This window comes from Aricia agestis, chromosome 17, assembly GCF_905147365.1.
Source record: "Aricia agestis chromosome 17, ilAriAges1.1, whole genome shotgun sequence".
In the NCBI taxonomy this organism is placed as follows: domain Eukaryota; kingdom Metazoa; phylum Arthropoda; class Insecta; order Lepidoptera; family Lycaenidae; genus Aricia; species Aricia agestis.
In genome coordinates, this window is record NC_056422.1 from 12151134 (window position 1) to 12175901 (window position 24768).

Below are 24768 nucleotides of genomic sequence, written 5' to 3' on the forward strand. Positions count from 1 at the left end.
AAAATATTTGTATTCATAAATTATCTAATTTAAAAAAGTAAACGTAAAAATGCGATGGTTTTTCAGTTTATATTGATTTTTAGTAAAAACTGAATGGTATGTGTAATGTGGCTATACGTACACAATAGTTATGGGACAAAATTTTAGTAATTGGACACCCAAAACCAGTAAGGCGAATGCCCAAAAATGTATGGACCAAAAACCCGGAATCGATTGAAACCATTTATATGTGGCATAGTAGACTACGTCTTATACTGTATCCCAAATACAATGTCCTTTTTGGATTTTACAATCACCGAGTACTTTAAAAACGATCGTAACTAATTGACTTTTCTTATAGGAATCTATATGATACTCAGGACGACGCGATGCTACAAACGATAGTGTGGCGATTACTATGTAGTAAAAACATTTTTAATACAGATGTACAGTGTTTTAATTACGTATTTATGAATTTAATGTTTAAATATTTATCACTTTTCTGACAGTATGAATGTTAGTTTGGTATAGAACACGATATCGGTTATATGGTCGTTTTTTTTATAAAATAAGGGGGCAAACAAGCAAACGGATCACCTGATGGAAAGCAACTATACTGTCGCCCATGGACACTCGCAACATTAGAAGAGCTTCAAGTACGTTGCCAGCCTTCGAAAGTTTGCAGGTCGTATTGAAAATATAGTGACAGTTTATTTCAGAGTTTTACAGTGCGCAGCAGAAAGTTACGCAAAAAACGCACAGTGAAAGACTACCACTCATCAAAGTGATGAGGATGGAGTCTTTGCGTGGAGCGATGGCGAAAAGTTGCAGGAGGTATGATTGCGAACAATTTCTTAGAGCACTCCCCGTGATACAATCATACAACCGATAGAGGATGTAGAATGCAGCCAAGGGTGGTTTAGTTTATTCTTAAAATATATTATATTTGACATTCTTTTTGAGGGTTCCATACCCAAAGGGTAAAAACGGGACACTATTACTGAGACTTCGATATCTGTCCGTCTGTCTGTCTCCAGGCTCTTACTCAATAACCGCTATAGCTAGACTTCTGAAATCTTTACCGATTGTGTATATGATATATCTGATGCCGCTATAACAACAGATACTAAAAACTAAATAAAATTAAGATTCAAGGGAGGCTCCCATATAACAAACTTGATTTTTTTGGCCTTTTTTGCTCTATATCAATAATGGAAACAGGTATAGGCACTTAAATTTTTCACAAATTCCTTAGTTATATGTGTATTTTAATATTTAATAATAATATTAAAATTAAACAGGGCTCCCGTACAAAAAAGGAAACACACAATTTTTGGCATAATTTTGCTCTCTGCTTTTATGATCAAAATCAGTAGGGTGTCCCACTACTAAAAAATTCTAATGACTCGTATTTTACGGTTTTGTACGTTTTTACCATAGTATATATTAAGTCTATGGTTTTTACCACGGAGATTTCAATCTTATTTGATTGCTATAGAGCTTATTTTATAAAGAACTAAAGTTCACAGATTAAAATATTTCCTTACTTTGTTTTGTTGTTCGGGAACACTTCGGGAATGACGCGGATATTTTCAATACTTTCTCGTCATCCAACCTCGAAACTCGACAAACGTCAAATCACCAATATTTCTCAGCTGAGGAAAGGTGACTGACTGCTTGACGTTGTGTAGCTTGCTCAGTTGTTCATATTCATGAAACTCAATAAATTAATTATAATAAACTATCGAGTGATTTAGAAACATACATAAAGTTTGAAAATGAGTGAATTGAGCCAGGAAGAGGTAGGTTTAACTTTGATATTGACACTTGGCGTAGTTCGTTTGGCCAATCTAATTTCGTAACAAAACAAAGCATCGATGTCGTTGTGATAAACTTTGATTATTTGAACGTAGTAGTTACGTGTTATGCTGATGAACCGTCGCGTTTCAGATAAGAAGACGTCGTCTGGCGCGACTCGCCGCGCTAGGAGGCAACAGTCCAGCCCCGACCAGCCCTCCTGTCACCCCCGGAGCCTCCATACCTTCGGACATTCTCAGCCCCCAAGCACCGTTGAGACTGTCGCCCGCGCCCGCGCCACGAGGCTCGACAGAAAACTCCGACAGCCAGAACAAAGACAGTTTTAGTGAAAACAAAAACGATGTTGTTAGTGATGAAACAAAAATTCCAGATGGCATTATAGTGACAGAAAAAACGGACAACAGTAATTTGCTTGATGAAATGCCCGACACTAAAATGACGGACTTATCACAAAGTAGACAATACAATAGTTTTGATTCCATGGGGGAGGACACATTGTTAACATGCAATAGTGTGAGGGGGCTACAGACGGGGGTGGTAGGTTCTGAGGGAGTGTCCACCAGGGAAGACAGCACTTCTCGATCCATATCCCCTCCGCAGTTTGTGGAGCCTTCTCCTGTGCAGGCGCGGCCAGCGTCATCACCGAGCTGCTCGAGGCGATCATTGTCTATGGAGGTAGATGATGTTTCAGAAAGAAATTCACAGTCAGACCCACAGCAAGAACCCATGGAGGTAAGTGGTCATTGTTCCATAGAGGACATTGATGGGATATCCATATCATATCCATAGACGGGACCCTATTACTCAGACTTTGATGTCTGTCTGTCTGTCCATCTGTCTGTCTCCAGGCGCTATCTGAAACACTGCTATAGACTAAGGCTAAGCTAGACTTTTGAAATTTTCACAGATTGTGTATTTCTGTTGCCGCTACAACATATACTGAAAACAAAATAAAATTAATATTTAAGTGGGGCTCCCATACAAAAACACAATTTTTGGCCTATTTTTGCTCTATAACGGTATGGAACTCTTCGTGGGCGAGTCCGACTCGCACTTGGCCGATTTTGTTATGTTAGGTATCTATAAGGCTAAAAACTAGGCCAACATCAGTTGTGGATGACTTATACAGTATTTTTCAGAGCGAAGTAACCACTCCTCAAATACTGTAAGTGCCTGGGACAAGATTTTTAAATGTCCATATGGTTGCCCAAGCGCATACTGCATTCTCGCATCATAGTCGGCCTAGTCCAGAGGAAAGAACTAGTCAATACGTCTGGGACCGACTATGTGCGGGTTTCCTCACAATGTTTTCCTTCACCGTACGAGCATCTGTATTATGTACTTGAGATCAGAAAATGTCTCATAGGTACACGCCTCCACCCGGGTTCGAACCTGCACCCTCTAGGAGTGTGAACCGAAGGTCTACCCATTAGGCCACGGACGCTCTGTATAACCTATGAAATAATAAACCTTATAGATGTTTTTTCATTTATTACATATTATTTAATAGTATTAAATAGATTTTCTGTGTCATGTTACATTTTATGTAATGTATTTAACATTACACTTTGTAGATTGAAGATAGTGATTTGTCACAATCACCAGCACGGAAAATTCTACGGTCAAGAACTGTTAGTTGCACTGAGCTAACGGAGGAGCAGTTGAGGAATATAGTTGCCAAAATATTATTAGTGTCCTGGTCGGACGAGAGTGCCGGTATGTCTGCTAGTTTAAAACTTAATCTTAATATATTGCAGCCATAAATTAAGTTGTAAATTTTTATGTTTAAAAAGTATGTCAATGACAATTTTGCTTAGCGAGTAACATTTGAAAAATGTACACATTGCTTTAATGAGTATTTATTTTCAGGTGGTATTTTTGTACCATCAGTAGCTGCCTCACTTTTAGACAACCCTGATTTAAGTTTACGAGCTCTCGCATCGGAGTCAATAATGGACATTATAAGCCAAATCATTGATGGATCAGATCCACTTAATCAAAAACTAATTGCTATATCGGAGATGACGAAGCAACCAAACGAAGAAGGAGGGGATGATATATTGACAACAGGTTTCCTTGGCTCAGAATCTGACCAAGAGAAATCTGACTGCCCCACACCGTTACTACCATTGTCCCAAAAGATATCGACACAATCTCTACTTGTTAGTTATCTACTCAAATTCTACAACAACATTAAACTATACGAAAAGGACCATCCGAAGAAAAGTTCGGAACCACCTTTGGCTGATCTCCTTCAGACATTAAGAACTTTACTTGTGAATCATTTAGTGTTAGTGTTGAGAAATAAATATGACATTGAAAAGTGTAAAAAGTCACCACTGTTACCGTATCTACTGAATGGTAATGCTCCTAATGGACTCATTCCTGAGGTGATGTTGGCAACATACACAGATCAAGAGGCATTCGATGAGGTAAGTGGAATGATGAATACTAACCCATCAATCCGTAATCCGCATAACTGGAGGTGTTAAGAAAGACTAATTTATTTTAATAATATAGAAAATTTAAATTATTGACAGCCTATTTTTGGAATACAATTAGGGGCCAATACATTGTGTGTTGTTTCTTAGTAATATTGTTAGCATAAACTTTGCTAACAATATTATTATAGTCAACTATTGTAAACTTATGAACCAAGACCACATATTATACCATACCATGCCATACATACCATACTCAGTAAGCTTTTGTTCTCACTCAGTGCTACTAGAAAAATTTGTATGGCTTCTGTATTCCTTTTGGCACTACTACACAAGTGTGGATTTATCCCAAAACTTACCTGTTAGATAGGTACTAGAAACATTTAAATAGTTTCTGTATCATATCCAAGTGGCACTACTGTTCAAATATGTATACTCTGTGTTCCTCTGTCTCTTAGGTATTTGTGCCGCTACTGATGGGTGTACGTGAGGAGATGCGTCGTTGCGTGTCGCCCGCAGCGGGGTGCGGGCACGGTGCGGCGTTGCGTGCGCTCGACGCGTTGTGTGCGTTACGCGCGCCGCAGCGCACCGCCCGCCCTGTGTGCTCGCTGCTGGCTCGCCTGCCGTCGCTCTGTCCCCCGCCCGTCACCACTGCGCCGGGTCGCGAGATCGCGCGTGTTAGCTTCATGGGACCCTTCTTTGCTGTGAGTTATTACGTAGAGTTGTTTGTAATTTAATACCATCAGATATCTAATATATAAAATTCTCGTGTCACAATGTTAGTTAACGTACTCCTCGGGAATGGCTTTACTGATATTTACCAAATTTTATATGTATATTCAGTAGGTCTGAGAATCGGCTACTGTCTACTTTTTATATTGATAAGTGCATTTATTGAATAAATAGTAAATTATTGCAACTCGAGACTGACGGCGACCATTGTTTGTGCGACGGGATAGCGTTGGACGTTGCCATGGTGCCATACTTATTTAGTCACTTCAATAAAATAATATGGGCGTAGTACTTTATATGGCAAAACAATGTTTGCCGGGACAGCTAGTTTGTTCTATAAAGCTTTATTTACTATCAGTATTGTTTGTGATGATATAGATGTCTGTGAAAGTTTAGTTATACCAAAGTTGCCTAAAATCGGAAGACATCAAACCCCAGTAGGCAATAGGCAGCAACATTAGGAACACACTAAGGGCCTGTTTCACCACTTCCTAATAAGTCCTGATACTCCATACTCTTTCTGTCAGATATGTTGTTGATAGCCTTAACCTATCCGGTATAATTATCAGGAAGTGGTGAAACAGCACCTAAGTGTAGTGTAGTAAACATACTTGATGAACACAATCAGTAAATTCATGGCTCATGGAAGCACAGTCACTATAAATTCACTTCAGTTCATCAGTAAGGTACTTGAAATTTCATTTGTCTTCCCTAGATATCATTATTCGCCGAGGAGAACCCGCGGTTCGCTGAGCGCATGTTCGGTGGCGCTACGGACCAGTCGCTCGTGTTCGCGTTACAGTGCGAGCTGGAGGCGGGCCGCAACACGTTACACCGAGTGTGTCACAACGTGCTACTGTGTCCGGACGCGAGAGAGAAGTTCCTCGACTATCTAGCCGCGCTGCTCACACGCAACGAACGCCGCGCGCAGATGCATACGGATGAACGGTCGCTCGCAGGTCAGTGCACGCACACCTATATAGTACGTATGCATGTATACGCAAATGTAAACGCACACGCATACATACACGAACAAATGCGAACCGCAAGTCCGCTGCATCGAGTGAGCCACAACGTATTGTTGGGCCCCGACGTACTTACGTAGTCCGTACGTGTGTAGTTACGTACACTACGCACTTACGTATATACGTAATTTATACATTTTTTAATTTATACATTTGCGTATACGTGCGTATATATGTACGCACGTATACGCAAATGTATAAATACAAATACGCAAAAAAAAGGAAACGTACACGCACAAGTACGCACGCCACGCACACACACGTACGAATTTACAATATGCAGTATTATTTCTTAAACCATACATATAAATAACTAGTGTTTGTACTTGTAATAGCATAGATAATATTGTAGTATTGTACTATTGTAAAATTAACCCATGTTTCTAATACAAAATGAATTAAACGATACAATCATACATTTACACTATTTACAAAAGTTGCCAACGATATCGATGAAGATTCAATCGACTAATGGGAATGTTTACATAACATTAGCGTTTTTATTACGATCGCCTAGCTTTTAGATAAATATTTAATGAGCAGCCGAAATAGATACTGCTGCGATGTCTTTCACCTCGACCGGTGAATATTGGCGATAATCCAAACGTTCTTCCCAAGATCCCATCTATTACCGCTTCCAGGAAACTAGACGAATAAAAAAAAGTTCATCATCCTTTTTAAAAAGTTTCAATGTCAAATTGCGAGCGAAAAGGCGTGTTTGATGGTACACGTGTGTTATGTTTATTTAGGTTTAAAAATGTTGTGCGTTTGTATTGATTTTGCCTCTAACCACAGAATACATAATATAAGTACAAGCCAAGAAATACCACCTAAGGACGGTGAATGCTATAGAATTTCCAAAGAAGTATAACTTTTTTTTAATCATCTTATGTGGCATTGGTCACCAACACTAAAAATTATGTCCATATAATTGAATTTTCTAGTAGTATACTAGTAAACAACAAACATGTTGTGAAAACACAAGACAAAAAACTGGTATAATTTTATTTTGGTCTCGCTGATGTTTTTTGATAAAAAGTGAAGACTATCATGCGTAGAATGTTGCTCGATTATTTATAAATATAAATCTTTTTGAATAAAATGACGCCGCGCCGGCAGCTCCATCGCGCCAAAATTGGGTAACAGTATATATTTCCGGGATAAAAAGTATGCTATATCTATTCCCGGGACTCAGTATTTTTTTATCCAGCATGTAGATGTGTTATCACTTATCAGCAGTCAAGGTGTGACTACGCGAGCCCTCACAAAGCTCGATGATACAACTGTTTTAACATGCGTAATTCTATTAAGAATAGCTCAAACATAACCTACTTTTTATACGGTATATACCTTACCTACTGCCTATATTCTATGATCATCTACATTTATAATAAACTTGCGTGCAAAAAAATCGACCCACCTCTCTCCTTACGATAATAACTCAATAAATATAATTAGTATTAAATAAATGTTGGAATCGTTTTAAAGGTAGTACAATAAGGATTTAATTATTGCTATAGTTATCGTAATTTGTTTACTAATTCTACAGCCTTAAAACAAAAACCGGTCAGTTTGGCATAACATTTCAGTAGGCGATTAATGACATCTTTCTTGTAAAAAACACTAACAAATTGATTTCAATAGCTCATAGTGCCATCCATTACCCTAATTTAGGTTTCCATCCGGGTTTTCCTTGACCTTATCAAAGTTATGATGAACTCCTGAGCGATACCATGCCTATCTTCTTGTACAGCCACCTGGAGGTCCTGAAGGGTATCTGCGGCAAGAGTTCGGGCCCTGACCCTCCTTTTGAGTTCTCCCCATAGGTGCTCAATAGTATTAAGGTTAGGACTCCTTGCTGGCCAGTCCAAACCCGAAATTTCGACGTCGGAGAGATATTGACGAACTTTCGCAGCAACGTGCGGTCGAGCATTGTTCTACATCAATATGAAACCTTCATCAACAAAACCAGCACATGGCACCGCATGTTGTCCTAGTACGCCCTGAATGTATCGATAGGTACTCAAAGTGCCAAGGCGTGGCCCGGTTACGAACTCAAGATTGGTTTATGCATCAAAAGAAATCTCGCCCCATACAGTCCCCGAACACCTACCAAATGGAAGCCTTTCGTCAATGCACGCCTGCGCAAATCATTCTCCTTATCAACGGTATGCTTTTCTGCGACCATCGTTACCATAAAGACTGATTTAGCTTTCATCAGAAAAGAGCACGACCCGCCAATTGCTCCAATGAATAATCAACATGAGAACGTGCGAAACTAAGCAGCGCTTGACTGTGTGCTGGGGCTAATTTTGGACCGTTAGCGAGTTTTTGTAAAGTCAAACAGCTGCCTGCAAGTCTTCGTCATACAGTCTACTCAATTACTGTAACTCATCCGACTTCTCTTGGCCGTCGTTGCACTTGAACTGAAATGAGATGTCGATTCCGCGAGGACGTTGACACCTTAAAACGGTCATCACGTTCAAATGTAGCCCAATGTCTTCCTGAACATGGTCGCATGGTAAAGTTTAGAGTCTCTAGAATACTTCGGTATACTCTTGTAACCGAAGTTCGACTTAAATTAGGACTTCTAGCCACAACTCGTTGTCTAAATTCAGGTCTTAGCAAAGCCCTTGCTTGAGAGGCTTTATTTGGAGTAATATCCATTTCGCCACAAAGAAATTACGTTTAAAATGAAGTTAAATGAACAATAAATCAATAAAAATCGAGACAAAACAAAAACAATAAGATTTGACCGATTTTTCATACAGAACAAAACCGTTCAATTAACGATTAAAAAACTGAGTGATGGGGGTGCTTAGTGATTTGTGTTGTTTGTAGTCAAGCATGTTGGTTTTAGAAAATGTAGAGTAAACGTACACATTCCTTATCATATTAACTCGCATTATTAATAAAAAGAAATAATAAATAACTATAACTTTTTAAGATATAGCGACTTGAATAGGAATGCGCGGGGTGGGTCGATTTTTTTGCACGCAAGTGTAGTATATCCTCAGTATCTATTAATTATAAATTATTATTAAATACATTTTCTTCTTACATAGGTACAATTTATGTTTATGACTATATTAAACAGAAAAAAAGCAATTAGTCATTCGAACATGACGCTAAACGTTTTTGGCCATTGTGCTGATGTTTCACTTTAAGCAGAACGCAAATTTTTATAACTTTTACAGCAAAAAATATATCGTTGGAGTAACTTTTTCACGTAAGATGTTCCGTCTTTGGTTCCGTCAAATATTATTCGCGTGTCCTATCCTATAAGTTTTGAAATCTCTGGCGTAAATAGTGTACGTAACATAATACATTGCCTCATTAATTGGGCGACCTTTATATGTAACATGACCCACTTGCGATTATGAACCAATGTAAGATGAACTACACTTATGTAACAACATTGATCGCTGCACTAGTTGTTACACGAGACTGAGAGAAATCGCCCATGTTATGTAAAAACTGTTTTGTATACTCTATAGCAGGGGTTCCCAATCTTTTTTAGCCTGCGGCACAGTTACACTTAAAATATTTTGTCACGGCACCCTACTCTACCTAGCTATTAGAAAAATATACATAAAAAATACATTTCATGATTATTGTTAGGTTAAGCAGGTAAATAGTAATAAACATCTACCTGATTTACATAATTATTGTTGTAATTCATTTTATAATATATTTTGTGGTTTCGGACAATTGATGGTGGATTGACTCACGGCGCCCCTCTTGCCTTTTCACGGCGCACCAGTGCGCCGCGGCGCACAGTTTGGGAACCCCTGCTCTATAGAACTTATTCATACATTTTTTTCAAGCATTTAAGCACGCTTACGGTCAGGGTTACACGTGGACAAAAGTCAGATCACACCGAAACGAAATGAGCTGCGACTTGACGATGTAAATTTTATTTTTTATCACTAATATGAAAACTTGCGTAGCCTATCGTTTCGGTGTGAATAGACAATAAATTGTTTATGTTTCATATTTTGAGGAACTGTTATCAATAACTCAGATTAACATAAGTGGGCCTATGTTGTAAAGCCCAACAAAATAATGGTGTTGTACTTTAACTTTATAAAATTAAAAATGACGTTAAGCAACTTTCATATTTGACCAACGTCTTATTTGATTCACAGACTAAAGTTTTTCAAGGCACTAAGAGCGCCATCACAAAACAGCTTTTTGATTTATCTCCCAAAAAAAACGCTAGTTGAAATAATTTTCATTGGCAGAATTTTTGTTTGCTGTCAATAAAGCAGAAGGAAATTAAAAAAAATGTTCACAGGTGACGGATTCATGCTGAACGTGTGTTCGGTGCTCCAACTACTGTCGGTCCGGATCAGGATGGACCGCGTATGGCCCCTCTACACGTTCCAGCCGGGCACGTGGATCAACATCCGCGATGACACGCGCCTGTATTACACTGCTACTGAGGCGCAGGCGTGGCTGGATGCCCTGTGTAAGTACTAAGTAGTGAGGGAGTGAGCCTGTGTTACCTTAAATTGACACATCGATATAGCGTATAATTACTAGGCGCACCGCGCAAGTTGGTTGGATACGCTGAGTGAATGAGAGAGAAAGAGATACAACTTTAATATGTTTTTTTTTTTATTATTTCTCATCCCCCTAACAATGTCAGGGCTTGTTATAGTATTAAGTTTAAAATTTCAATTTTCATTAAAAGTTCTACTATAATATGTTTAGCATTAGTAGTTTATCCGCCTATAGGTACACATATTATTATGTACTCATAGCTTTTATGCATCACACATGATCTTGATCTAGATAATTTTTATTGCTGACAACAAAACCCTCGTAAACGCTTTTAATTTTATCTTGTAACTCCCGTGCTTCGCGGGTTAGTTAAGGAGAAATATACCAAGGAATGGAACATCTTATTCGTGTTACAGGCGCGCAACCGGACCACAAGTGGCCGGAAGCGAAGTTCCAGACGGTGTGCTGGTTCCTCACGCTGCACATGCACCACGTAGCGCTCATACCCGCGCTGCAGACACACCAGCGACGGATCCGGTTAGTTAGAGATCATTGAGGATGTATAAATTTTTGCCGCCTTTTTTTATTATAATATTGACATTCATCTTTCAGAGCTTTCCGCGACCTGCAGAAGGTTATAGAGGAGTTGATGGCGGCGGAACCGCAGTGGCGCAACACCGTGTCCGCGCTCCGCAACCGCGAGCTGCTGCGGCGCTGGCGGCGGCAGATCAAGCGGCTACACAGGTACTGTGACGTCACAACGATGAATAATGGCGGTTACACGATTGGCTATGCGATTGTATAGCTTTTTTGAAGTTTACTACAAAAATGAGCGCACATGTTACCAACAATTTGATGATGGTGCTTCTGATTTCTGTACTTTCATTGTCATTTATATTTTCTACAATTAAGCATATTTTTCTACGTTTCCAGGTCGAAACAATGCGCCGAAGCGGCCCTTCTGGACCCTGAGTTAATGCGTCGCGCGCTGTCGTTCTATGCGGGCGTGTGCGGACTGCTGACGGCGCGGCTGACGGCGGCCACCGACCCCGACCTGCCGCCGCACAGCCCCGCCCACGCCTTCCGCGCCACGCCCGAGTGGTACGTCGAGGACGTCGCCGAGTTCATGCTGTTCGCCGTGCAGTGAGTATAGTTATATAGCTGTATAGTGTGGTTATAGAGATAGTATATATAGATATCGGCCAGTTTTACTAGGCTGGTACCGCCGAGATTTTGTTGTGTGCCGTACGTGGCGACGCATTGATACTATGGCGCACACATACAAGCCGCGCGCGGTGCCTTTGTATGAAGATAACTTACTTCCCTTCCTTTTACTATGTAAACATGGAAAAACAAATGGAAGATTTTATAAAAGATATCGGCGTAAAGATAAACGAAACGATAAAGGAAATTAAGAACGAGTTTAAACGGCAAACAACAATTCTGACGGAAAATTTTGGTAAATCTATGGCACTTACGATTGGTGAGAAATTGAAACCTTTCTTCGAAGAAAAAAAGAAACTCCAAGAAGAAGTGAACATGTTAAAACAGAAAGTTCGACACCTAGAGAAACCCAATAGAAAGAATAATATCTTACTTCACGGGACCGAAGAGAAAGAACAAAAAAGAACAGACTTACTGGACTTAGTGTTAGAAGTCTTAAATACAATGGCAGAACAAGCAGACATCACCAGCTTTGACAAATGGGAAATCAGCGAAGTCCATAGACTGGGCAATAAGAACATCTACAAAACTAGACCTATCCTAATAAGACTTACCCTGGAATGGAGAAAATACGACATTCTACAAAATAACAAGAAATTTATAACACCTACTTACGCCACTGAGGATTACCCACCTGAAGTTTTGAAAACGAGAAAAGAACTGAAAAGCAGACAGAAAGAAGAAAACGAGAAAGGAAATGTAGCTATAATTAAATATGATAAACTCATAATAAAGCCACGGGTAAACCACAAAACTGGCAATGACAAAAGAAAACGGTCCCCATCAAAAACACCATCAAAAAATCTAGACCAATCTGGCAGCAGCAACACAGCTACAAAAATAAATAAAACTAACGCATTTCAAAACATGAACCGCGCAAGAACAAATGTCGTCTCCAGAAGCAAACAATAGCAACCGACTATGTTTTTAAATACTAAGAGAAAAGGTCTCAATCCGGCTGGTCCCCGTGAGACGTCAGACCATCACCCTTCAACGAACAAGTAAAGATGCAAAAGTCTCCAAATTAAAACTTTGAACACTAGAACTCTTTAGAATATTATAGTATTTGTAGGAATCACTGACATACTAGAAATACTAAACTTGGAACTTAGAAATCCTTCTACAATCAAAAATTGTCACAGGCTGTCAGGGAAACACAGACGTACACATATTATCTTACTTACTTACTTACGAGAGAATTTAAAACACAAACTGGAGACAGCTTTCAAAAGAATTAAAATAGTTAAAGTCGTTGGAGGAGGCCTATGCCGAGAGGCACACTGTGTTAAATCTAATAAATCAAACTTTTGAACACTGATTATACATTTTGATGTGAACAAGTAAACCAAAAAACTTGTAAAGAAAACTTGTAAACACAGAATAAAGGGCTATTTTATTTATTTTTTTATATTTACCATTTATGTCAACTATAGTTTGTGCGTTTTAAGATGATATGGGTGACAGTTTTCATGTTCCTTGCTACGGGTTTTTTTTTACAAGAAAACAAAAAAAATCAAAATGTAATAAATTATATTCCATCTACAAAAACAAATGTTTCCTATAATTGTAAATGAATAAAAATGAAAAGTTGCTAAATGCTAACTTATTAATATAAAATTATAAATATTAACTGTGAAATAAGAGTATAAAATTATTGTTGCGAAAACATTTGAAAAATGTCAGATGCATGAAACGGAACTTATGTCAATAGAGATTGACTCTGTTGAATCGAAATCAAATCGATAAAAAAGGGCAGCCATCTTAAATCGCCGGCACCACTGAAATGTCAGTACGAAAACGATAATTTCGATTGCAATTCCGTTACGAAGTGATTCGATATTTTTAAATTATCGATTAATTTTTGTTCGGTAAGTTCCCTACTATTGTCAATTATAATGTGTCACGCATATCATCATAAAACGCACAAACTATAGTGAAGTGAGGCGCGTCACTTTAAGGCGAGTTTTATATTAATATATTAATTATTAAAGAGCAAGTAAAAGAGATAATATAATAATATAATATAATATCTATGGACGCTTCACACCACGTCAGTCTGGCCCCGTGCTAAGTACCTAAAGGACTTGTGTTACAGGTACCAGACAACGGAAATATATTTAATACTTTTATACTATACATATAATTAAGATTTTTATTATATCATACATATTTAATACACATCCAGACCCGGGAACATTGAAAACTTTTTGTTCCGTCGGCGGGATTCGAACCCGCGACCGGCTTGAACCAACGCGCTCACCACTGAGCCACAGAGGTCGTCAGAACGCATGTTGCGTGCGTGCGTCAGTGTTATAATTAAATTGACAATGAATTACATTTTAAGCAAATTTTCAGATACGTGCCCCAAATAGTGATGTACAACATCGAGGATCCGGTTATCACGTGGCTGTTAACGGCCATCTGCAACTCCCATCTCATCAAGAACCCCTACTTGGTAGCCAAGATCGTAGAAGTGTTATTCGTGATCAACCTGTCCCAGCCAATGAAACTAAAGAATGTCTACGAGAAGTTCATGGACCATCCGATGTCCCAAACTGCTCTGCCCAGCGCACTGATGAAGTTCTACACGGATATAGAGACGACTGGACAGAGCACGGAGTTCTATGACAAGTTTACCATACGGTTCCACATCAGCATTATATTAAAGGGCATGTGGGAGAGGCCGATACATAAACAGGTGAGATTAATTCTTTCTTCTCATCTTTGACATGCTATTGTTAGTTAACAAAGTCCTCCAAATATATATGGGATTGAGTTACTGTGTTCTATTTCAATGAATGCTTTTTGTGTCCACACAAGACATCGCTAAGTTTATGTTTTGATATGTCACCAAGCTAAGCTATTGAATAGGGAAGCATAGGCCAAAAGAATTAGGCTTAGTGATAAATAACAGAGATTACTACTACATATTGCAGTAAAACACAGTTATTAAACCCGCTATTTGATTATATTTAAAAAAGTGAAAAATACTGGTTTGATTTCTATTGTGGCTTCTAATGATTAACAATATACTTTTTTATTTCAGGCGATCGTGAAAGAGTCCCGCTCCGGGCGACAGTTCGTCAAGTTTATCAACATGCTGATGAACGACACAACATTCCTACTCGACGAGTGTCTCACGGTAAGTACTATTGAGGAAGTTGATTCATCTGGTGTCGCATACTACAGTGATCTCGTGGACAGCGCTAGGAACTTCCGTGCCTTCAAGCGTTTTTGTCACAATTACTATTGGCAACAGTCTAACACAATAAATTAATTTAACTCTAGCGTAGTAGTCATCTTCGAAAATATATTTATTAAAATCATATGCTGTAAAGGGCCATATAGATCTACTAGCTGTTGCCCACGACTCCGTCCGCGTGGACTTCAGCTTGTAGCGTGCGGTACGGTTCCCGTTTCCATGCAGGCTACAGAAATGATTCCGCGGTACCATTATTTCAAACTTCAAAAATCTTATAACTTCAAATAAACTCGCGAGAAACTTTCGTTATCCTTACCACCTATTATAGAAACACTATTATTATTTTATAGTAGTCACTATTATTATGACCGTTTATTCCCGTGGTGATTCTCCCTTCAGTTCTTTGACTTTCGGTCACTGCAACTTTGTGCTGTCTCCCGCTTTATATGGGGAGGGAATCTAGAATTCTTCCTATTCCTCCTATTTTCTTCTGATTAATTTCGTTGCGGGTCCCAAGACAGCTTTAGCATGTCCCTCGGTCCCTCCATGTCTCCCTGAGATCATGTCAAAGGGTTTTCGTGGTTGGATACCGCTGTCGATCCAAGCGACACAGGAGATACAGTGGTGGGAATGTGTGGGCTAAAGCCCGTTTAAAAAAAGTTGATTCATAGGCAGATGACGGGTCACTTCGTAACAAAATTGTCCTTTGTCCTTTACCGTGTCTCAAAGTATACATTATAGTGACTTAACAGTAAGACAGAAACACATTGGCATTTATAATATTAGTAAGGATAACAGGATGGCTGGAATATGAAACAGTTGTAACATAAGCCCCACGTTAACATTTAGACCACATGCGAAATAATCCATGGTCCTACATAGACGTGGGAGAGCCATATTTCGGCGCGAATGGGCCGGCTCGACCGGAGAAATACCACGTTCTCACAGAAAACCGGCGTGAAACAGCGCTTGCGCTGTGTTTCGCCGAGTGAGTGAGTTTACTGGAGGCCCAATCCCCTACCCTATTCCCTTTCCTACCCTCCCATATTCCCTTCCCATCCCTACCCTCCCCTATTACCCTATTCCCTCTTATAAGGCCGGCAACGCACCTGCTGCAGCTCTTCTGATGCTGCGAGTGTCGAGAGTGAAGTTGCTTTCCATCGGGTGACCGGTTTGCTCGTTTGCCCCCTTATTTCATAAAAAAAACATGGATTATTTTGAATGTGGTCAAAATAAAGGATATGATAGCTAAGATAAAAGCGTCACGTTCTGACAATCGACCCATCGACACAGTTTGACACCTGTCAGAGTTTTTTAATTAATATTTTTTATGTTTGCAGTACTTGAAGCGTATCCACGAGGCGCAGGAGGCGGAGGCGAGCGGCGCGTCGGGCGTGGAGGCGCGCGCGCGTGCGCTGGCGCAGGACGAGCGACAGTGCCGCTCTTATCTCACGCTGGCCAGGTGAGACCATAGACAATTTTATTTACTTTTCTGGGTGTAGGTAATAGGCAGCATCTGGACTTGACATTTAGATGGTGTATTGATAATGAAATAATTTTAGTGAGACTGCTATGATTGTACGGTGCGCACAATCCTTTTATGATAGTTTGATATTGATTTGATAGAGAGCGAGAGAAAGTCCGTTTTTCATACTGAAGTTATTTATTTATCGACTGATAGAATGATATTATGAGTACGCGCGGAATGATTGATGACAGAATGCGAACTGAAGTTATTGCTAACAATTACTTAAATCGTGTCAAAAGCTGATGATACAATTTTGTGCACGCGCTTGCCCGTACAATGATATGATTTAAAAAAATACAACAATGACTGTTGCTGCCCTTTCACACAAAGAGGCACCTTGATGAGTGGCAGTCTTCCACCGTGCTTTTTTCGCGTAATTTTCTGCCGCGCACTGTAAAACTCTGGAATGAACTGTCATCAGCAGTATTTCCGGACCAATACGAACAAACCTTCAAGAAGAGAGCGTATTCCCTCTTAAAAGGCCGGCAACGCACCTGCAGCTCTTCTAATGTTGTGAGTGTCCATGAGCGACGGTAGTTGCTTTCTATCAGGTGACCCGTTTGCTCGTTTGCCCCCTTATTTTCTGATAACAAAAAGTGCATCAAACATAAAGAACTGTAACAAGAAAAGCCTTTTTAAGGCCTCTGTCTTGTCAAACATACATAATAACAATAAATACACGCCTTACAATATTTGTCAACCCCAGGGAGACGGTGGACATGCTGGAGTATCTAACAGCGGACATCAAGGAGCCGTTCCTGCGCGCCGAGCTGGTGGACCGCCTCGCCTCCATGCTCAACTTCAACCTGCAGCAGCTGTGCGGACCCAAGTGTAATAACCTCAAGGTGAGTAATGGGCCGTCTATTAATTACGTGATGTTTTTTTTTAGCTTTTGGTTAAACTCTCCCTAGGTGATAATTAACGTGATATTAAAAATAATTGACAAATGGAGGTGTTGTTGTATAAATATGAAACACTAGCTTATATTTTATTGACTTAAACTTTAAATTGCAAATTGGAAACAACACTTCTTTTCTTATTGACACAATTATAAAAAAACAGTTATCGAAAATAAATACAGACAATAATATATTTCTGGTCGCTTTAAAACGCCATGGTCGAGCTATGTTGTTGTTTATTATAGAGCCTTAACCATGTGTCATGACGTTTCCGCAGGTCCGGCGGCCGGAGAAGTACGGGTGGGAGCCGCGGCGGCTGCTGAGCCAGCTGGTGGACATCTACCTGCACCTCGACGAGCCCGCCTTCCACGCCGCGCTCGCCGCCGACGAGGTAGGCGTGCTATGTGGCGTACGCGACGCCGAGTGGCGTACGCGACGCTGAGTGGCGTACGTAACGCCCAGTGGCGTACGCGAAGCCGAGTGGCGTACGCAGACTGAGTGGTGTACGCGACGCCATTCTACGTCCACTTTCTGCGTTTATTGTAACTTGTTATCGTTGTCAAACATCTAAATAGTAAATAGTATTGTTAAATAAGTCAAACGTTTTGTCCAATCAGATTGCGTTTGACGTTGGGTTTTCTATTTGATAAACCGAAATCCCGTAGTAATTTTGCTTTAACCGGAGTAATCATATATATTTATTTATCACTCATAGTTCCGTAGCGATATAAACCAACAACCATAACATTAGTGCCGGTTTTAGCACTACCAACGCTCTGGGTGAAATTTCTGCGGCACCCAGGGTGCTGGCCTGCGGCGCCCCTTTTTGTTTGCCTTCGACGCCCCTTTTTATCCGGCGCCTTGGGCCGTCGCCCTCCCCTAACGCCGCTCCTGCATAACATTACAGAGATCATTCCGCAAGGAGTTGTTCGAGGAGGCGGCGGTGCGGCTCGCGCGCTCCTGCATCAAGACGCCCTTCGAGATCGAGCAGTTCAGGGCGCTCGCCAACAACGCATATCAGATCGCTAGTGAGTATATAGTCTAGTAAACGTTAAGAGAGCAAACTACTATAGTCTACTTGCGTTAAGAATCAAGATCATCTTAACGCAAGTTTTATTAAGATGACGCTAAAAAGTCGTGCCTGAAAATGGCCCAAGTGGTTTATAATGTATATGAACATTATGAACATAACTTAACTAGTGAGAGTATCTACAGTACTTACACTACTGAAATGTCATTGTTGCGTCTAACCTGGATGCACGTTTAGGCGAATGTTGCAGGAACGACATTAAAAAATATAGGCAAACTTTCACACAATTTCCTCTGCCACTGTATTAGTTTATACTTACTAAATATAATTACTACTTCAGTATCGAACCAGCAAAAGAGCGACGAGTACGCGGACGCGCCGGAGGAGTTCCGCGACCCGCTCATGGACACGCTCATGACGGACCCCGTGCTGCTGCCCTCCGGCAAGGTGAGTGGCACACATACGCGCACGCACGCACGCACGCACGCACGCACCAACACATGTACACCTCCTGTATGACCTCCATTATACAAGTACGCTGGACCTATGATACCCAACTGTTTTTTGTGCCTATTTGAAGCGGAATCTGCGCCCCCAATGCGGGGGAAGAGAACTAAATCTGACGGAACTTGCAAATGGCCGCTTAATCGCTATTGGTTGTAGAAACTAGTATTAGTTCCAAGTACTCCCACTACTGCTATCAGCGCCAATATGGCGACTTTCAAACGTCATGGTTACGTCAGATTTAGTTCTCTTCCGTCTTGGGATTTGGGGGCGCTGATACCGCTTCAAATAGACACAAAAAACAGCTGTCATTTCAAAGGGTATCGTAAGTCCAACGTACTTGTTTATTGGAGGTCAGTGACGCACACACACTCTTCGCTCTAAAAAAGATGATATCAAAAATTCGAATTTAGCACTTTCCACTCTTTAACCAAGTCGCCTTTTAGTCGAGCGAGGCCTATACCAAATTTCATATTAATCTGCTAAGTTCGAAGACATGAGACATTTAAGACAGACATACTTTTACATTTAAAATAATGCAGCGGAGATATTTACAAGAAGAATTTATGTTATGTCCTGCCGCTAAAGGGAAATTCTTACTGACCAAGTGGTACTAAAAATAACGTTTCTATTGGACGTTATAGATATTAAAATGAATACGAAAAGAAAGGTTTAACTTATAACATATTATGTATTAATTTATGTTCGCAGGTGATGGACAGATCGGTGATCCTGCGACACTTGCTCAACAGCGCCACGGACCCGTTCAACAGGCAGCCGCTCACCGAGGACCAGTTGCGTCCAGGTAATGCATACTTACATAGTCCTAGCCTGAGACGTGTCACGAAACTTCATTTTGACAGACAATATTTTTGTAAGGTTCTGTATAGCGAATTTTGACGTAACTACATTAATTGATGTCGATGCAGTATGCCACGGTAAAGGCATAAAGAGAAATGCTGTTCGATTCCGATTCGGAAATTTACCGCGCTGTTAATATAATTAACAGCGCGGTAAGCTTTCGAATTATATTCTATCGTCATTGTCGAGTAATATGCTAAAGAATTTTTCGCTTCCAGCAAACTTAGCATGGCCACAGTAGCAGGCGCGGTCGCAGCCCAAAATTTTGGAGGGGGTCAGACAGTAGGGGGGGGGGAAGACAGTAGCGGTCATTGTCAAAAAACTTGCCATTTTCTATAGAAACGGCATATTTGTCGCTGCTATGGGGTAGCTAGAAATTTCCTTTTATTATTTGGCAAGATTTTGAGATTTATCCATTTCTCCCAGATTTTGGGGGGGTCATGTCCCCCGTTAACCCCCCCCCCCCCCCCTTCGGACCGCGCCTGCACAGTAGAAATGCGAAGGAATAGAAACGCTGACAGTTTTGCGGACAAACTAACAGATTTCCTTTGTTGATCCATCACTTTATCTACTTTACCGTAAGAATAAACCTTTCTATGGTGGCCATGCAAAGCCTGTAGTTCATATAAACATTAAACCCCAATCCGATTTCTCTCAATACTAAAAATAACATAATATTGTATTTTTACAGCAACGGAGTTGAAGGAGAGAATATTGGAATGGATACGCGACAAGAACGGATCGACCTCCACATCTTAAGCTCTCAAAACAAAGTCTGATGTATATACCTATATGTAGACTAGCTGATACACTCAGCAATTAATGGACTTGTCAAAACTTGAATGTGAGATTATTTTAAGTGGTGTTATATTTGCAGTCAAAAACCGCCTAAAATACATTTTAACAACTGTGTTCTACATAATAATTAATGTTATACTTTTAATAAGTTCCGTAGTAAAAAAATCTAGCCCCATTTTAATCCTTCGACTGTGGATTCTTGGAAATCTATTGTTATTCTATTGTGTCTCGCTCACCGGTGAGCTTATGGGGCTTGATGGGTTAAATAAAATATCGCCTACGTACGCTACTCCATATACCTGTCTTCGTTTGGCACCTTGGGAAAGCCACTTGACAGCTATCATAGAGTAGCTTTAGCAATTGCCAAAAGCCAAAGCTTAGGGCGCACTTAGATACGGAACATCGGGAATATTCAGAGCACTGAAAACAGGACACTAAAACTAATATGATAGAGTTGTAAATCGAAGTGTCGAGTCGTCAAATCTGACGATTCGACACTTGAGTTTTCGATTTTGAGCTCTATGTTAATAGTCCAAAGTTCTATTAACAATGCTTCGAATTTTCATTGGTTTTCGGGGTTAAAAAGTATAGTACCAGTTTAACTTCCAGAAAAAAATGTGGGGTAGGCCAAATATATTGCATTGCATGTTTGAATGATGTGATTCCCTGAATATTACATGTTTAAACATTATGAAATCTCGCTCAATATGCCATAAGAGGCATTTGAATTCCTTATGTATTCGTCAAAATTATACTTGGACATGCTATACTAGAAGTCGCGAGGTTAAGCACAGAAATGTCACAGCCGTGTGTCAGTTAAGTACCAAGCAACGAATAATAAAAACTAAGGAAACGTAACTTCCATACTTCAACCGTTTTGAATTTGGTTCCTTTTCACACACTAAAATATGGCAATAGCAACGAAACACTAACACTCAAATTTACGAAATAAAGCCGTTGACATTAATTGTCACTTCTATATTTACACAAAATTGTGTACAGAATACATGCATAAAGTATGCATGTATTCGGGTCACATTTTGTAGACTCGTGGACAAATTTTTTGACAGTTACTTTTCCTTAGTTTTTATTATTCGTAGGTTCCATGTCTATACTAGTTGTCTTTAGTGCTACGCACTGTAAATATTTTCATCTTAATTCAAAAGGCCTAAGTTTTACTTATATCCAAGGCAGGTTAGACTAACTTTTAGATTTGTATGAATTTTGTTTATCGAAAAAAAAATCAAACAGAACTCGATTAGTTTGTAGAAGTCACCAACTTTTAGATCCATTTCAGTTTATAACAAATTACAAAAACGAAACGAAATGTCTTTGTTTTAATCATTCGATTGTTTTAATCCAAAGATACATTTAAGACGAGATGGGCTGTATTTCATTAAAATTCGTATGTCTAAATATTGTAAAAAATAAAAGGATAAACATGATTTGACCATTAATTATTTAAAGTCTTCGAAAGACTGTTAATAAATAGCAGATCTTTTGGTCTCATAATAATTCATACCTATAGTTAACATTAGTAATTTAGTTGTGATCGATACAGTATGTATACCGTATTTTAAATTTAATCGCATATTATTAACATTAGTAAAATGTGCCCAACTTTAAATTAAGAAGTTTAAAATATGTATAAAAAGAATTTATTTTTTAAAATTAAAAATTGCACATAAAAATTAGTTTTATTGTTTTAGTTATGTTAGAACTGTATGTTATTCTATATGATGTGATTTGTTCCTTTTATGTTAAACTATAAAGTTAATCTATAAAGGCTATATAATAAGCAACATAATCTTTAAAATAATCTGCATTTTAATAAGACCATATCATTTATGGATTATTATAGGGACAGAAAATAACTCACAGAAAATCTTACATACTTTCTTCACTGCCAAATAAATTTAATATATAATATAGATCAGGCATTCCTACCTATTCTATTTAGGTTCCATTGTATGTTTTCACATATTATATTCATATTATGATGTGTCCTGACTCCTGTAATACAGTTTTATGTTGATATGTCAATAAAAGTATTAAACATTATACTATTTCTTTTCATCCAATCATTTTTTGTAAGAAAACAAAATGATTTGTGTATAAAGTTTTTATTATAATAGCATCCTAATATTATTGTCGTTTTCTTATAAAATATTCAGATAAAATTGAATTGCATTCCTAAATTTTCATTACTTTTAGAGGTATATTAAAACTTTACAGATGCCAACATTTTACTATACATTTTGATATAATAAATATAATACAGTTTATTTTAAAAGCCAACAAAACGATTTAAGTAGTTTCGCCTCTAGTCCACCGACGCTGCGAACTGCGAAATATCTGCGAAACCGATGCGAAACTGGAATAGAGCGAGATGCAATATAACGCATTGTCGTGTGGCGGATGAGACTGTAAATCTGTTCACCGCTATTTCGCAGTTCGCAGCGTCGGGGGACTAGAGGCGTAATTAACAAAAAAACTGTTATCTTTTGTCATTTAAGATATAATATTATTATAGGCCGCACTCCGAGGTGATTTTGGCAGATAATGTATGGGGCTTATTAAATCTTCATAAAATTGCAAGTTTTTTTTAAATATCTATCGACGCTTCAGTCTGGCCCTGTGGTAAGTACCTGAAGGACTTGTGTTACGGGTACCAGACAACAGAAATACATTTAATACTTTTATACTATGCATATTATATTTAAGATTTTTATTATATGATACACATATTTAATACACATCCATGACCCAGGAACTGTGAAAACTTTTTATTCCGTCGGCGGGATTGACCCCCCCCCCCCTCCCCCCCGGCTTGAGCTACCAAAAACCCACCAACTGACCCACCACCACCCACCACAGAGGTCGTCATTACCCAAGCAGCAAATGGACGTGCTATAATGGTCGAGAGCACGTTCTTGTTTTCGCTTTAAGTTCTATAAAAGTTCTTAAAACAGTCGAGTAAAAGTGCTGTAAATGTTTACTCGACGCGAAAAAGGCGCAAATTATTCAGACTAAAGTCCTATTAAAGTGGAATAAGCGCTGAGTAAGCAACAAAAAAATGCTGTAAGATTTGAGTAAAAGTGGTAGAAAACACTAAGAGTGTTTTAAGAGCAACCAAAATGCGTATATAGGATATTTAGTTCAATAAACGCAATTGATTTGCTATTATACAGATAAAGTGTGCTATAATAGCAGACGAATTGCTTTTATTCTCCTTTTTAGTTCTATAACAGCGAATAGAATGCTTTTACTCGACAAATTAGTGCTGTAAAGAGTGCGAGCTTGTGTGCTACATAAATTTAATGTAAAACAATTATAGTTATTAAACTACATCTCAATCCTTATTTATATTATCAAGTTTTTGAGAAATCAATATGTGATTATTTTTTCTGTTCGTGTAGCTACTCCAAAACATCATGCGCAACAAGTTTTATTGATAAACCCAAAGGCATTTTTACATAAACATTCATGCGCTGCCTATTTTCTTCAATTTGAAGACTAATTAATATAATTAAATATACTTAAAATATATTTTTTTACTGCCATTGTCCATATTGATAATCTAGTTGCAGTTACAGCTAACTTATTCCATTAAAAGTCGAGTAAGAGTGCTGGTCACCACATTTATAGCACAAGGTGTCGCCATGATAACAGGATTTAGGGTTCCCCAAGCAGCAAAACAGTCGAATAAGGATTTTTTTACTCAGCCTTTAATCGTATAAGAGCCGGGTAACCGTTCATAAAACACCCATTTATCGTATAATAGCGGTTATCTCGACTATTTGGCAATATTTGCTAATGTGTGCTTTAAGGACGTCGAATAAACGTTTACAGCACTATGTTTTAGCCCTTTTACTCCACCTTTTAGCAGATGCTGAATGAATATGGCTAAAATACTCGTTATTCGATCGTTTGATCTATAACAGTCGTATAATAGCTGTAGAATAGATGATTCGCTGAATTGGGTGCTTTTATACAGCCGTTACTCAGCTCTTTTATGTTTCTATAAAAGCACTATAAACGCAATCGAATTGCTTATGGCAACATTGCTGCTGTTACTGCACGCTTATAGACTAACTCTTATAGTAGAATTAAAAACGTTCGTATAGGAACTGTAGTGTAATTAAGAGCTGTTATACGATATTTACGAAGCGAACCCTAAATCCTGTTATCATGGCGACACCTTGTGCTATAAATGTGGTG

The 24768-nt window shown here is 39.0% G+C and overlaps 1 protein-coding gene and 1 long non-coding RNA gene across 2 annotated transcripts; one reads left to right on the forward strand and one right to left on the reverse strand.

Moving 5' to 3' along the window:
• Nucleotides 1-1573: 1573 nt before the first annotated feature.
• Nucleotides 1574-21815, forward strand: LOC121735465 (ubiquitin conjugation factor E4 B). The gene is made up of 20 exons (XM_042126299.1): nt 1574-1781; nt 1930-2529; nt 3372-3513; nt 3667-4229; nt 4697-4942; nt 5686-5929; nt 10293-10466; nt 10918-11038; nt 11114-11245; nt 11435-11644; nt 14081-14423; nt 14772-14867; nt 16268-16389; nt 17162-17300; nt 17632-17745; nt 18262-18382; nt 18725-18831; nt 19600-19693; nt 20441-21367; nt 21648-21815. The coding sequence occupies exons 1-19, from the start codon at nt 1758-1760 to the stop codon at nt 20506-20508; spliced, it is 3660 nt and encodes a 1219-aa protein (XP_041982233.1). The 5' UTR covers nt 1574-1757; the 3' UTR covers nt 20509-21367; nt 21648-21815.
• Nucleotides 4664-22308, reverse strand: LOC121735470. Its single transcript, XR_006036864.1, has 3 exons — nt 22118-22308; nt 20281-20283; nt 4664-4675 (listed from the first exon to the last, which is right to left on the reverse strand). It is a non-coding gene; the product is annotated as an uncharacterized LOC121735470 (long non-coding RNA).
• Between the last annotated feature and the right edge of the window lie 2460 nt (nt 22309-24768).